General features: G+C 40.7%; 1 protein-coding gene across 6 annotated transcripts in view; it reads right to left on the reverse strand.

The window, feature by feature from the left end:
- TSC1 (TSC complex subunit 1) overlaps positions 1 to 14,028 on the reverse strand; it is a 28,176-nt gene extending 14,148 nt beyond the window's left edge. For 3 of the 6 annotated variants that reach the window (XM_054220492.1, XM_054220493.1, XM_054220490.1), the window contains exons 1-8: positions 13,870 to 14,028; positions 6,975 to 7,037; positions 5,711 to 5,885; positions 4,739 to 4,842; positions 3,949 to 4,101; positions 2,016 to 2,160; positions 829 to 983; positions 438 to 511 (exon numbers count right to left, since the gene is read on the reverse strand). In XM_054220492.1, coding sequence (XP_054076467.1) covers positions 438 to 511; positions 829 to 983; positions 2,016 to 2,160; positions 3,949 to 4,101; positions 4,739 to 4,842; positions 5,711 to 5,816 — 737 coding nt within the window. In that variant the 5' untranslated portion in view covers positions 5,817 to 5,885; positions 6,975 to 7,037; positions 13,870 to 14,028. Of the gene's footprint in view, positions 1 to 437; positions 512 to 828; positions 984 to 2,015; positions 2,161 to 3,948; positions 4,102 to 4,738; positions 4,843 to 5,508; positions 5,618 to 5,710; positions 5,886 to 6,974; positions 7,038 to 13,682; positions 13,795 to 13,869 lie in introns of those variants that run through there. The other 3 variants (XM_054220495.1, XM_054220491.1, XM_054220496.1) reach the window with 3 other exon arrangements.
- Positions 14,029 to 15,050: the final 1,022 nt, after the last annotated feature.

Genomic DNA, 15,050 nt, shown 5'->3' on the forward strand with positions numbered 1-15,050 from the left:
CCAAGTACTTCAACAAATGGAAAAAAAATATGACCCAAACCTTAAGGCAATGAAGCAGGACAGTGGTAGTTTCTCTTTGTTCATTAAAAGCAAATTCTTTTAGAACTTTATGAGGACATTTGATTGTTAAACCATAAAATTAAGACAAAGTCAACTGTTAAGTAGAAGACAGATTCTATCCCAGACACAAAATTAATTTAGAACCCCAACATTGTTGTTAATGGCCTTTCACAACAGTTTTTGCTTATTCATCCAGCTGTAAGCTTGCATGAAGAAAGACTACATGTTTACCTGGTGTACCTAAGAATATGGGTGGCAAAGCACCACTGACACACACTGTTGCTGACAGAAGAGGCTTTGCCGTAAGCCTTCTGAAATAACCCAGCTAAAAGCTTCTCATTTATAGCCTTTCCTAATAGCAGAGTGAACATATATACCTTCGTGGGTCCAGTTCATGGTCCTTAGATCCAGTCACTAATTCTGGATGAATTCGCACATGTTCCATCATTGGCTGGATGAACAAGAAGTATGTATTATCAGTATAGCATCTTTTGATTGCACTAAACTATACAAAGCTGATGAGCAACCTACTGATCCCAACAGCACATATTGTTACATTTAACAGATAAAGCTAACACACATCATTACAGCTTCAAGAGATGATCTTGCTCCCAACCGAGATTTCAGTCCTCCAATAGCCTGGTTTTATTCCATTTTGTTGAGCAGCCCTCAGTTAAATCCATGTAGTGTATTAAATTGGCAAATACCTGCATTTATACAGCTATGAATTCCTTGTCTCAGGTAATATAGAGATAAGCAGCACTTTACCTTGACTACCTCTTCAAAGGTCTCCAAGTTTTCCTTCATACTGTAGTGAGAACGCAGAAAGGAGACAAAATTGCAAGGATACATTCCATAAAGACGATGAAAGAGAGCATAGACACTGGCATGAAGATGGACAAGATAAATCTCTGCCACGTGACCTGGAAAAAGTAGAATCTTTTTCATTACATCGGAGAAAAGAACAAGACTTTTAAGAATGCAAGCAAAACACTTTTAAGTTTAAAAGGTTAACTGGACAAGTCTTCTGAGATACAAAGAGCCCCTAGGAAAACCGTGAAGTCTTCTGAGAGAATAGGCAACACTTACTCACCAGCTCACAGCAAAACCAAAAATTATGATATGGACCATTAATTCCAACTGGTATCCTGTCATTCTCAAAGCACAGCATTTTTTATTCAAGTTAAAACCTGAAACTCCTCTAGATAGTGAGACAGAGTCCGCAAGACTGAAAGATTAAAAATGACTAAGGTTTGCTCCACTTCAAAGGTAAAAACTAAAAGCTCGTACCCACAATAAGCAATCACAACAGACTTGAGTCTTACTAGCCATCTTCTAAGTTCCAGTCCTACTTGTGATGCAAAATGGCTCTCTAAATAGCATCTCTGTGTGCTTAACACAGCATTTGTTCATACAGCCATAAGACACATACACAGATAATGCCAGTGTTAGATATCAGACACCTTACAACAAAATCAGCAAAACCAATTCATCAGAACCAATGCTATAACTGAAAAGACGAGTTTGCCAACACTTTAATGACTATTGATAGTTGCATGTTAAAAGAAACTCTTAGATGTTGCTTCTTCCCTCTCCCCATTCGTACCTGGGAATCTCAAATTCCCAAATATCTGCCTCAAATGTCAGCATTTTCCCTCCTCTATCCATTAAGATCCATCTCTGCTTTTCGCTGACATCAGGGCAGCATTTCAGTCCAGTGAAACTTCACGTAGTAGCAGCACACAAGGAAGAATCTCAGAGACTTCTATGTTTTGAGCAAAGAAGCACTCCTAAATGCTATCAAAGAACAGAATAGCTTGTCGGCTTAATACATTGTTTTCTGCATTTAAATAACCTCAGATCATTAAGAGTCTGAAGAACGTGCTCACCAACTGCATAAGAGTCACAAGGATACTACTAAACCATAACTGCATGCAACAAAGTTGAAATCTCACCTGGATTCGGCAAGCACCAGGCTGAGAGACGCCCAAAGATACCAAAGAAATCATGAAGGTACTGTTTGCCAGACTGGGGAATCATTGGCAACATGGTTATTAGCACTAGGACACCTGTGGTGAGTACTACTACATCTGTGTCAGTCTGCAAGAAGGGAAAAAACCTGCATTAGTCAGTTAAAAGTGTTGAACTTAAATTTTCCAAGGATGAAGCGAACGCTGAATCATCATCATGGAAAAAGTTCTCTACTTTGAACCAGTCCCTCCAAAACCTAACATAACTTAATGAACCAAGATTATTGTCACTTTCATCCAGAATAACTCTTAAGAAAAAATATTTGGGATTCTTGCTCTTGGTCCTATTCTGCCACTGCTTTTCTGTACAAAGACTTGACTTAGTTAAAAAGGGAACATCACCACAGTTCCACAACTGGGTAGAAAAAAAATTACTGGTATTTGAAGCATCTTATGTACTGCCTCCCTTCTTTCCCAGAGCTAAGAACACACAGCATTCAGAGCCCAAGAAACTGCAAATCTGATCATGGTATTCAAGGATGTTGGACAATTACCGACGCAAGGGTCAAAAGCTTTCCTAGTAAACCTGGTTGATGACTCCGTCTGTGGAGTATTTCATAAAGCAGTAATTCAGACAACAACTAGAATCCCATGGCTTACACCAAGAGAAAGGGATGTGGCAGTAAAAATCTTTAGCTAGACGAAGCAGTAATAGAGAATCAGATTTTAGGACAGGACGCAGAAAACATTCAAATGCTTTCCCAGTTGGGTCCCTATTTTCTTCCCCAGCTTAATGAGCATTTTCCTTGCTAGTACCTCTGCCTTGTCAGGATAGGGGTGTAAACAGCACAGGCATGCCTGTGGCCAGATGCCACTGAGCTGTTCTTGCTGTCTCCCAAGAGCCACTCGGCCTGACTGGACATACTCAGTGTTACGGATTTTTCTTCCTCTGTGTATTCTATGGCCTCTCTTCTCCCTGTCAGACATAACCTTCCGCAGCACATTTCACGTCCATCGCTATCGCTCTGTACACAACCCTAGCACTTCCACGTCTCTGTTCTACTCCCACCACCTTTCTGACACACTTCGCTCCTCTCACAATCAGCCAACACTCACATTGAAAAGGATAACAGAACTCGTCAATCACATTAGGAGTTCCAGTAACAGCACTTGCAGCTTCGTCTTTGGCAGTCACAAATTTTTTGTGGTTTTGTTTTGAAGAGCACTGGCACTTGACTACATCATGCATTTAAATGTGACTTAAATAACTAACATGAATTCTTCACTATGCTATTAAATGATATTACTGACAAGGCATTCCAGGTCTCAAAACACTTCTCATTCTTTATTCACTGTTGCAAAACTGTCCAGTATTGTAACTGATAAATTTGCAGATACGAAAAAAACAATCAAACAAAAAAACCCAAAGCATGGTGAAACAGCTACCTCCTTGTAATCCGGCATGTCTGTAGCTAAGAAGGGAAAGACTGCTAAAAGGTAATTTCACCATGGAATACTCCATTGCACGGCCCATCTACACGGCAAGTACAGTATATTACTTAACATGCACAAATTTCAGGATGCACTAATGGGAAGTTATTCTATTTCTCATTAAGTTCACATTCAAGATACCCACCAATTTCACCTATGGCCCTCTGTCTTTAAGTTACTTTCAGAAAAGTTTTAGTAAACTTTCCTAACTCAAAGTTATACAGTGACAGCGCAGTAAATAATAGGATCAGCACAGAGTCTTTAGTTGATGAAATTCCACTGTGGCCCAGTATTTTAATCAACATTTTATCTCTTCTCACAGCTTAACTAAATGACATCAAAACAGAAAACAAATGCCTTGCATTACAAGTACGTATGTTTACATCAGGTGTACAAGTGTTTTATGGACAACACTGACAGTTCTTACCTTGAGACATTTCAGCAATGAAAGTAGGAGAGGTGCTTGAGAAAGCTTATGTTTCCAAGATGGTTGTCGTCTTATCACGTGTCCCAGCAGAGAGAGAGTGGGTAAACGGGTAGCAGCTTTGCCCATGTATTCATTAATTTTGTCCAGTAGATGCTGATAGAGGATTTTGCAGCGTGGTAGAAAAAGGTATTTATATTTAACTGGTTTATATTCTTTTTTTACCAATCTATATTCAGCAGTTTGCCATTGCCAATTACGGAAACTATGGGCATTTTACAAACATACAGGATACAAGAGCAAATAAAACCCAGCAATAAGTTTAAGTCTGCTGGTAGTGAAACACAAACTATTCAATCCAGAATCAGTCACTGCACTTCAAAACATTTATCATAAATAAATAATAGAAAAATTCTGGTCAGCAGAAGTAAAACAAATTTTAGTGCCATTCTCTCAATCTATTTAAAAATCCTTACTTGCTCTCAAAATACCCAACTTGTTTTAGGCTAACACATCCAGCATTGAACAAGCAGCAGCAGCATTGCCAAGAGACAACATTAGTCCTCAGAACACTTTTATTTATAGGGGTTCTTTGCTTAATTGGATCAGTTTAAGCAACCCAAGAAACAGAGACCTTTCAAGATTTTTTTTTTTAAAAAACTTTACAGAGATACTACACCTCTACAACAGTGTAATTCTACACCAGAATGGAAAAACAGAGTACTAACCGATGCTATTAAAAGGCTGCTTCAATACCAGGCTAAAATCTACTTAATAACAAGATTTTTTTTACCTTGTCATGAGGCTCTTGCAGTGTGGACAGTATATGCAGCGCCTGCTGAGAATTGGTTTCCAAGTAATAGTCCACCAGGTTGTTCACAAGCATAGGTCCACGGTCTATCAGTTTGTGTACAGCAAGAACAAAAAAAAAACACATACGTTCTCAATACACTAAAAAGGAGGCGTTTGTTACAGGGACATTAGACAACTTTTTAACAACTATTACACAATTTATAACACAAACCAGTACTTAGTGTTTACCAGACCTGTAGGGAAATGAGACCTCTCAACTACATTTTCTAGTTCCTAACCATTCAAGCAACTACATTCGGCTCAAGAAGAGTAACTAGTTTTTTTAATAACAATTACTGTCTAAACTTAAAAACCTAGAGGCACCTGAACTGCAAGAGTGTTTTACCCAGTACAGATGAAAAGTTCAGGAATAACTTTATATTCTCTCCCTTCAGCAGGTAAAGGAGAACAAATTCAAGGACAAGGACACTGACGATGCTCTCATTCTCTGAAAAGGCTCCATCAACATAAGGAATGCCTTAATAGCAGCAATCATTTTTTCACGAAAGTCTGGGTCTGCTGTTTGCGGGTTTTTCGTTGTTTTTTTGTTATTTGAATTAACAAAATCCCAATAGTTCCCATAATGTGAATGACACCTAATTTTTTCTAGATACGCTTTACAAAGAAAGTTTCATCAGCTCACAACTTGAGGTTATGCCCCAGGAAAAGCCATTCATTTTATAATAGCCTTTGAACAATTATGTAACACACCTTCCAAGAGACATGCCATTAAACAAAAGGGACTGAAGAGAAGCCTCAATCCTTAAAGCAATTTCAAACCCAAGTATCAAGAGTTTCTTTCAAGTTGCATTTTCAAAGACTGTGTTTGATAGAAAAAAACCCACCATGTTATTCCACCTCTATTGGTGTAAAAGCAAAACCCTTCCTTGAATTACGTAAAAAGGATACATACCGCAAATGAGATTATCTTTGAACGCAGCTGTTATATCTTCCAGGACACCCAGAATTGGAGAATCCAGCATCGAGAGGAGCTCACCAACACTTCCCTGCTGTGCCATGATGCACGTACTGACATGAATGTGGAGGTTAAAATTTCAGAAGTTCCTCATTGGTGCCTCTCTACCAGACTAGGAAAGAAGAGAGAGTAGATAAATGAGCTTTCCTTTTTCCCTTTCCATCTTAAATCTTACATCATTTCCCTATTTCTTTTCTGCAGTATTGCCCATTTAACAAGTTGTACACTAAAAGGATTGCTACAGTTTACACACCTGCAATAAAGGCTGTAAGAGAAAAGTTTACAAAGAGGCCAATGAGTCATAAGCAGGGTTTTCTTCACCTTTTTTAAAAAAGACATTAATGTGTTTCGCAGAAGCCCTCAGCTAGCACATACAGACTGTCACAGCACTCTGTTACGGTATTTTTTTAATTTGCTCTCCAGGTCAGCCAACCAAGACTAAAGTTTTGAATGAAATGCATATAGCTCCCTGGAATCAATTCATTCTCGCTTTCTTACAGCAATTCCTCCTCAACCAACCTTTCAAGTCCTTTGCATAGTGGTCTACACTGGAGAAAATATGCATCTCAAGATCGTTCTCCACTCCTGTGGCTAGATTAGAAATTCACTGCCCTCGGCTTTGTGTTATTGCATACCAATAGATTTCTGCTTTAATACTTGCAATGTGGCCAAGTTGCAGCCATTAGGAAACTCAGTAACTACAGCTGCTGATCCTCAGCCACCTTGTGCATACTAAATCAAAAGCGTAGCAGCACGACACACCTTGTTTTCACATGTATAACTTGTGCATTATATATTAAAAACCCTGCAGTGCATAAACTTCAGAGATTATTAAATGCAACAGTGTGCAGATAACATGATGGTCAGCTTCACAGTACTACGCAGGAGTAAGCCTAAGCCATTTCAGGCTTTTAAGATGGCTTCCTCCCATGTACTAGCAAGGGAGGGATTCAGGTATCACATCTATTTATCCATCACAAAATGAATCAAGTTTTTCTTCATCCATAAGAATCCTATGCTGAACCTTTCCCAGTGGCAGAAAGAATATGGCTTTACATCACACCTAATTTTATTAGCAAAGATTTCTTCTTTCCTCCTACTTCCAGCTAGTGTGCATTTTTCACTTCCTCCAAGGAAGGCAAGACTGACATGTATGAAGTTCACACACAAGATTTTTTTACTTCAATTGTGTATACAGCACCTGTTCTGTGGACAAGTCGAGCTTCTGTCTGCAATGCTGTCAGCCACACACCTTTCATGATCACTAATAAAGAAAAAGCATGAAGAGGTTAACAAAAGGCATAATTTACTTCTTCCTTATCAAACCTTGTATATTCAGAACAGCATTGAATTCTTTACTAAGAATAGCAGAGTTGTGTACCTCCTGCAGGAGGAAAGGGAGGAAAGTCAGCCCTTAGTTTGAAAAACACCCCAAGGTGTTGCACAGTTGCCCTTTCCAGAATTGTCCACAGGTTAAGCTGTGCAAATGCCTCCAACTAGACGGCTTTCACAAGATTGTTGTCTTGTACTGTGAACCCTCAAATGCTACTAAAGAGTTTTATTTATGGTAGGTAAAATATTACACACAATGAAATCTTCTCTTATCCTACCAAATTCTGAACGTAGAATAACTACTGTAATTGTTTAAGTCTTTAGATTTCAGGCAAAACATTGTTAGACAGTAGCCAAGAACCAAATATCAGTGCTCTATTTTAAATCATAACTTTGTAATTACTTACAGATATATTACTTTCTCAGAAAGTTATGTTTAACAATGTTACTGAACAGCAGGAGTTAACCTGTCTACCAGTAAACTTTGTCATTTGCAACATACCACTCTGTAGTTGCAGAACTGCCCAAGGTCACTTTTATTAGGGCCACAAGACATCAGCTTACTTAATCTGGCACTGATTGCAAATTCAAAGGTGATAATACAGCACCACATTCGCAACAGTCATTTCATTAGCAACAAACTTTCTTGAACTGTTCCAGAATTACAGCTCCAGAAGACAACCCCCCCCCTTCAGTTTTCAGTGATCGTAGCTGCATAGCTGAACAGTCCAAATAAAATTCCAGTTCATCGACAAGCAGCTAGCAGAGTCTGCTAACTGAAGGGTTTCAGATTTAAATGCTATTTCTTTTCACAATCCATGCTGGCAAGACCTTAAAAACTGCAGACTTAAAACTGGCTGGTAGTGTAAGCAAGACTTTCAACTAAGGATAATAAAATAGAAACTTGGGGTGGGGGAAAAGAGCTGCTTTTTACTCAAACACAGACTGGATCTCTCCAAAAAGATTAGAACTGGGATTTGTTGTGCTTTGGGCATGCGTTTTTGGGGTTTGGTTTTTTGTTTGTTTGGGTTTTTTTAACTCTACATTGTGCAGACTTCCAAGCTTCAACTTCTTCCTCAAAGAGCTTGCTGTTTAGAAGGCAAGGAATGTTCAAAGAGTGACACCATCCTTTCAGAAAGTTTAAATCCACACATCCATGCAACCTAAGGAGTCAACCTTCCACTTTGTTACTCATTTTCAGGAGTCAACTGCTTTTTTAGTTTCTAGTAACTGCTGTAATATTTAATTTACTAAATTACAGTTATACTGGGATACCCAGAATGCATGCAGAACTATATAAGGGGAAACAGTTTACTACAAGTAATCTATTCCTTTATTTCTGAGAACACTTTCTTTTACACCGTAAAGAGCTTGCTAACACAGGTACCTCAATTTCTATCAGGATACAGTCTCAGCTATGGTTAAGCAATAGATTCACCAGCTTCCTAAGCAATATGAATTAGTTGTTTAAAGTCTTGTTAACAAAAGAGATGCATGACCACACCCCCAAACCAGCTGCAAGCAAAACCTGTTTTGAGAATTAAAGCAGCATAAACGCTAGTCTCTCCTCTTTTTTACCCCATAAAGACCTTGTCAACTCTCTTTTCTTTGATTTCCCGCCCCCCACCAGAGTGAAAAGAGTGCTTTTATTTCTTATTTTCCTCTAGTAATACTATTATACTTGGACTGGATCTTCATCACACCAGTGAAAACCTCAACGGCAGGTTTCGCTAATTCTGATACTGCCAGAGGAAGAACTATAGCATGGCAAAGTCAAGAAACATGCATGTTTCTGGAAGTCAGGTTCAACAATACACTTGCAGACAGATGGGAAAAACACCGGTTTAAGTGTTCAGTAGGTAAAAGGATTTCAAACTTTATGCTATTGGCCTGATGGCACGCACAAACACTACAATCAGATAAAAGCAAGTTTGATAACGCAAGCTTAGCTGCCAATAACTATATACTTAGGTAACTAGTAATTTCCCAAGCTCCCTAAACTAATTAAAACAGATGGCTCAAGTGACCTTGTGGCAACAAATCCAGCATAGTTTAAATGAACTTGTCAATCAGTCGATCATGCTCTGAAGTACTTTATGTAAAGTGGAACAATCTCCAGTCCAAAAGCCAGTATTCAAAATATTAAAAGTACTCCAAACCACGTCTAAAAATGGGACGATATTACACATAGGTACTTCACTAGGTGGAAAGTTTAACTGCTGAAGTCGTATAAACACCAATATAATGCTGTCACCCTGATATACACAAATAGTAACACTTTTAAAAAAACAAATCACAGCTTTCTCATAGCAGGATCTCTTGTAAAGTCATTTGTGACTAAGACTGAGATTCTCTAATCATACTGGGTCCGTGATGCCAAACACAAATGAACAAATCAGGAAATTCCAGCAGAAGTCTTAAGTTGTGTCACACTTTTCTTAAGCAAAGACAGCTGAACAACTCGTTTACAGGCAACAGGCTTTTAACTTCAACCAGAAAACACTGCGTTCTGTACAGTTCCCAGGGCTCGTGGTGTCAGAGTGATTTATGACCAGTCCCACCAGTAACCTGTCATGCAATTTTCAAATCTTGTAGATAAGGAACCTGGGACAGACCAGGTTAAGGAACTTCCATTACCTTGTAAAGACAGATTTTAGTAAAGAGTATTAATTTGGAGCCAGCTTACAGGAGAAAAAAGGAGAAGACAACAAGCCAAGAACCAATTTGTTTTAAAAATTTTTTTCAGTACCTGATTTAACCACAACACAATACAGTTGAGCTACAAACTCAAGACAAAGGAAAATACCGTAAAAATACTAATTGGAAAAGGCTAAATAGAGAAACAGATAGCAGTGTATTTCAAAAGATTATGACTTCTCTAAGTATTTCTGTCAAGAGACGTTCTTCTGTTCAGTGTATTTTTATCTCAAGCCAAATGAAAAAGCAGCTGGTAGTGCCAGTTATGCTTCTCTGAGGGGTGGGGAGGAGGGGGACACACTCAACACAAACGCACACTCCTCCCAGAACGTCCTCAGCATTTGCTGTAACAGTATAGAAATTCAGACACCAGAAGCACTTATTCTGGAGGGTGACATGTCGGGGTTCAACATCAACATTTCATCCCTTTTCATTAATTGGAAGTTAAATTTGGGGCATGCCAGTAAACGGTTATTCCTCTCCTGCCCCAAGAGAAATGGGCGATTTCAACAACACAAGACCACTGCTGACAGCAATGAAGTGAAGCCAGACCTCAAGGCTTACACTTTTCCATCTGATTTCTACTGCAGGCCTCAGACACTGCTTTGGCAGAGGCCGTGAATGAGGACAGAAGTATTTTACAGAAATCCTTGTTTTCAAAGAAAAATTCAGATTGACAACAAAGTAGGCCTTCTCCCTCAAATCTTCGAAATGTTTGTCATGAAAGGATAAGTCTCACACCCCCCCCCATCTGATATACAAAACTGCAGGCCTGTTTTATGTTTCCTAACAATACCCAATTTGTGTTTTCTTCACAGGTAAACTAAACATTACCATTAGAGAAGTGACATAAGCAATGAATGAAAAGTGACAGTAGAGAGAAAAACCACTGGTGGCAAAAGGAAAGTAAGCAGCTGATCATTCTCTTTCTTACCATCCAGAAATAATAACTCTAAGCACTTTAAATCTCTGTTCAAACTGATCATTACAATTGGCAGTATAATTAATTTAATTTATTTATTCGTATTTAAAGAATGAAGGTGTCTGGCTTCTTCTAGCAGTCCATGTTTTTCTGGATTTTAAGATCAGATTTTAATATCTGATACGATTCCTGAACTTGATAATTATTTATAATTATAACTCGATATTATATACTTTGCTACAACTGCTTAACTAATGCAGGAACAGGAAGATCACAAAAACCCAATAACCCTAAACAAAGAGAGAGAATCATATTCAGCAGTTTTTAAAATTCTTTTGAAACTATGCTGTGCTAATACACTATGCTAATTGCTACCCATCAAATTTCTGTCAGAGGGAAAATTGTTTAAAAGCAATGCATGCCGAAAAAAGCCCAAACATGGTAGGGCTGAAACTTAACCCTTTGGTAGAAACCATGCTAACAAGCCAGTTACTAACATGAAAAGGAATCATTTCAATTCCTTACACACAACTGCATATATTAATAGCAAATAAATAAATAAGAACAAGCACTGGTTTTCTATGCCAATTCAGTTAACAGTACACAAGGAAAATAAGTTCAACTAAGGAATCTTTTTAAAACTATGAACAGGTAAACAGAGAGCTCTAGACTTTGCAGTAACACAAGGAGTGAGACCTCCTAAAACTCTGTAGCAGTTTTTTTTGCCACCAAGAGAAACCTTTAAACATATTCAAAGAGTTAGCCTGTAACTCAGTACATCTCGAAAGCACTGCAAACTACCTCGTGTACTCAGTTGAAGCATTTTAACTACTCCAAGAATTAAAGTAGGCATTACACAGAACAATAGCAAATGATGCATAACTTTTTAATCAAAAACAAAAAAGAAAAATACCCAGGCAAGGGACAGCAGTTCACCACTGCAAGAAGTTTGTTCTGTATCTTTACCTGCTACCCAAAGAAATGCTTATGCTAACAAAGGAAGTATTATTATTTGTCCTCATTATGTTTATTAAACTATATGAAAATACAGCAGCAACATACCAGACCAAGATCCCAAGCTGTAATATTCTTTCATAAAATAGACACCTGCCTGCAACATGGCATAAAATCTGGTACCTTTCCCCTGCCTCCACCATAAAAATGTGCTTTGATTATTTGATTTGCTTATTACAGAAGGTATCTTTTCCAAAGATACATATATATATATATATATGTACATTTGTGCATGCATTTGTGTTATAAGATATTCAGTTCTCATAGAGACTGACTTTGGTAATCACATCACCAGCTCCTATAAGGTGTTTGGCAGTTGCAAGAATTTCAGGGATCAGTACAAGTCAATATCCCAGCAGTCCAGCTCTAAACAGGGCCAGCATCCATTTTAAACTACAAATCCTTACTAAAGTCAAATGTTTGTTCATACACCAAAACATCTGCAATTGGACACTATATGTCACATGGGAACCCTTTAATAATGCCACTTTTTATGAGTCACCATAAAAGCAAATTCGCAAGTAACTAAGAGTTAAGGAGCCAGGATTAAACACTGCCAAAGATAAAACCGTTTTAATTAAAGATTATCTCATGACACATTAGATATTCTGATTATATTTTTATCTGAGTAAGTCCGTGCAACTCCTCATAAAGGCAATTTAGTACAGGGTTGACTAGGCTGTTAATAAATTAAAAAAAAAAAAAAACAGAAGAAGTGAACAAGTAAAAAGACCCCTAAAGGAGTGTCTTACTGAGTAAAGGATTTTAAGCCCATGATTTTAACTGTGGCGTAGCTGTTCCTGATAAGCAGAGTACCTGACTGATGCTTAGCAAAGCCAAGTCAACTGCAGACACAAGTATGTATTCCCAATGCTTGCACTAATTATTAAAACTTCCTGAGTTTCCAAAGATTCGGTTTCTAGTTGATCATACATTTAAATTGAAGAGGAATTTTTCCACCTAATGGGATCATTTCAGTAATGCTTCAATTATGATGGATTTCTAACAACTTTCCACAGAAGTTAACCTCAGGAAACTACAGGATCAGACCAGACAAAGACCGCAAACCTTCTGTATTAGCATCCACTGGAAGCTTCTCTGGAAACAGCAGTTCTGGAAAAAGTTCCACACACAAAACCTGATCCCAGTTTCGGTGTTATTTCTATGGGTTTTGAATCATATACTCCTTTAAGGCATGTTCTTTCTTTCATTCATTGCCTTGTAAAAGACTCATTAAAAAACAACCAAAAAAAAACAAACCCAAAAAAACGAGGAGAGAAGCACTAACTGAACTGATAAAACAATGATAGAGGCTGCATCCATAGCAAACAAAGGGTGAAAACTTCAGAGCTGCAGCCATCCAAGTTCTTTGTGATAACAGGAAGTAAACTGTTTTCTTGTAGAAGTAAACAACATCCTGACTTCACATTACCTACCCACGAGCAAGGAAATAAGAAAAGCCTTCCTCAACAAGGGGACAGACTTTTAACAACTGCTTCAATGCCTCACCCCGGATGAGGGAACCTCCTCAGCAAGTGACCGAGGCAGGGGAAGTCTGGAAATCGCTACCCAGTGTCTGAAACGGAGATGCTGAACCTTTTTCCATAAACCCCACAAAATTAAAGAGGCGCGCTGGCTGCTGGGGGGGTGGAAGAGGGGGGTAGAAGGGGGGGGGCAGCGCCCCCAGCCCCCCTCCCCCAGGCAGCCGCGGTGGCGACCAAGGCCAAGTTTGCCTGTGGGGAAGGAAAGGGGCCGGGGCGGGGGAAGAACATAGCCCCCACCCCACCACCAGGCTTTACCCTCGCCTTCCCCATCCCCCCGGCCCCTTCCCTCTCTCCTGCCGCCTCCCCCCCTCTCCGTTCTCTGTCTCCTTCTCCCCGTCCCTCCCGTCTGCCTCCGCTCTCGTCCCGCTGGGGGAGGAAGGAGGAGGCCTAGCGCACTCACCTCTTCTCCTCCTCCCCTCAGCTGTTTACCACTCAGGGCTCCTCTAGCCCACAGGGCGCCGCCATCTTGGCCCTGCCTCCCCCTCCCATTCACAGGTCGCTTCTCCCCTCGAATCCCTCCGCCTCGCAAACTAGTCCCACCCCACCGATTCACTCCCCCCTCTCCCGACGCCGCGCCGGTCCCTCACCGCCCCGCTCGTCTCTTCCCCCTCAAGGGCCCTTCTCCCCCGAGGGGAGCAGGGGTGGGGTGACGGCCGTCGCGCCCACCCTGTCCCCCGCGGCGGAGGTATCCTCGGCGCGGGAGCGATGCGTCCGCGAGGAGGTCGCGTGATTCGGGACGGGGGGGCGGTGCCGCGCGGAGCCCTGGGCGGCGGGCACGTCACGGGGGCGGGGCCGGGCGGCGGCCGGTAAACAAGGCCCGGCCTGAGGGGACGGTGGTGGCCCGGATTTGGTTTTCGGTATCCGCCATAACGGCCTTGTGCGGTCCCTGTTTCTCCTCAGAGCCGGCCGTGGCGCCTGGGGCCCCGGGTGCTTGCGGGCCTCGGCTGGGCCGCCGTCGGGACAGGCCTGCTGAGGCAGCCGTGGGCTGGGCCGGGAACCCGGTTCCAGGCTCCTGCCTGAAAGCGGTTTTTTAAAGCGTGTGAATGTGGTGAAAGGGAATAAAAAAGGTCTCGGCAGCAGCTGTGTGCGTGTGGAGTGACGTTAACGGGGGAGAGGTGCTGGAAGGAAACTCCAGGGCAGGCACCCAGAAGTCGATTGCTTTCTGCTTGATGAATATGCAAAGTTTGTTTAATAATTCCCATTTTGGACCCCATAACGCTTCATGCAAGCCATGGACAAGGATTATTTTCTTTTTTTGCTGGAGTGCAACAACTATGTGACATAAAACATTGCATCCTTCCTTCTAGATGAGGTTTATTTTTCCTGGTGGAAAATCCAGAGTTCAGGAGAGAAGAATGAAAATGACCTCAGGGCAGGTTCTCCAGCCTTCGTTTTTTTGCCACACCAACAGGTTTTCAACTCAACTTAGTCCCCAGGCTGGCGGGGTCTTGGCATTTTTCATTCTCCAAGGAGAGGTAGTTTGAAAGCTGCTGATCGAACTCTTCAGTCCATATGAATTGTCCTCAGATGCCAGTAGGAATCACGGACGTTAAATTTGCAAGGTAGAAACTAGGTATAAGAAAATAAAAGCAGATTAGTACCCCATCTGAGAAGTATCGGTTGATTTTTAACTTCTGCAGCATTAGTTGTGGTGTTTCACAGCTCTCATTCCTGCAAGGCTGAGATAGTTCCTTCACACCCCACCTGCAATGGGTCATCCCGCTTCTGGATGAGATAGAGTTGCTTGGAGCCAGCGTGTTTTTAATCG

The sequence above is a fragment of the Rissa tridactyla genome, chromosome 14, assembly GCF_028500815.1.
Source record: "Rissa tridactyla isolate bRisTri1 chromosome 14, bRisTri1.patW.cur.20221130, whole genome shotgun sequence".
NCBI classification, from domain to species: Eukaryota; Metazoa; Chordata; class Aves; order Charadriiformes; family Laridae; genus Rissa; species Rissa tridactyla.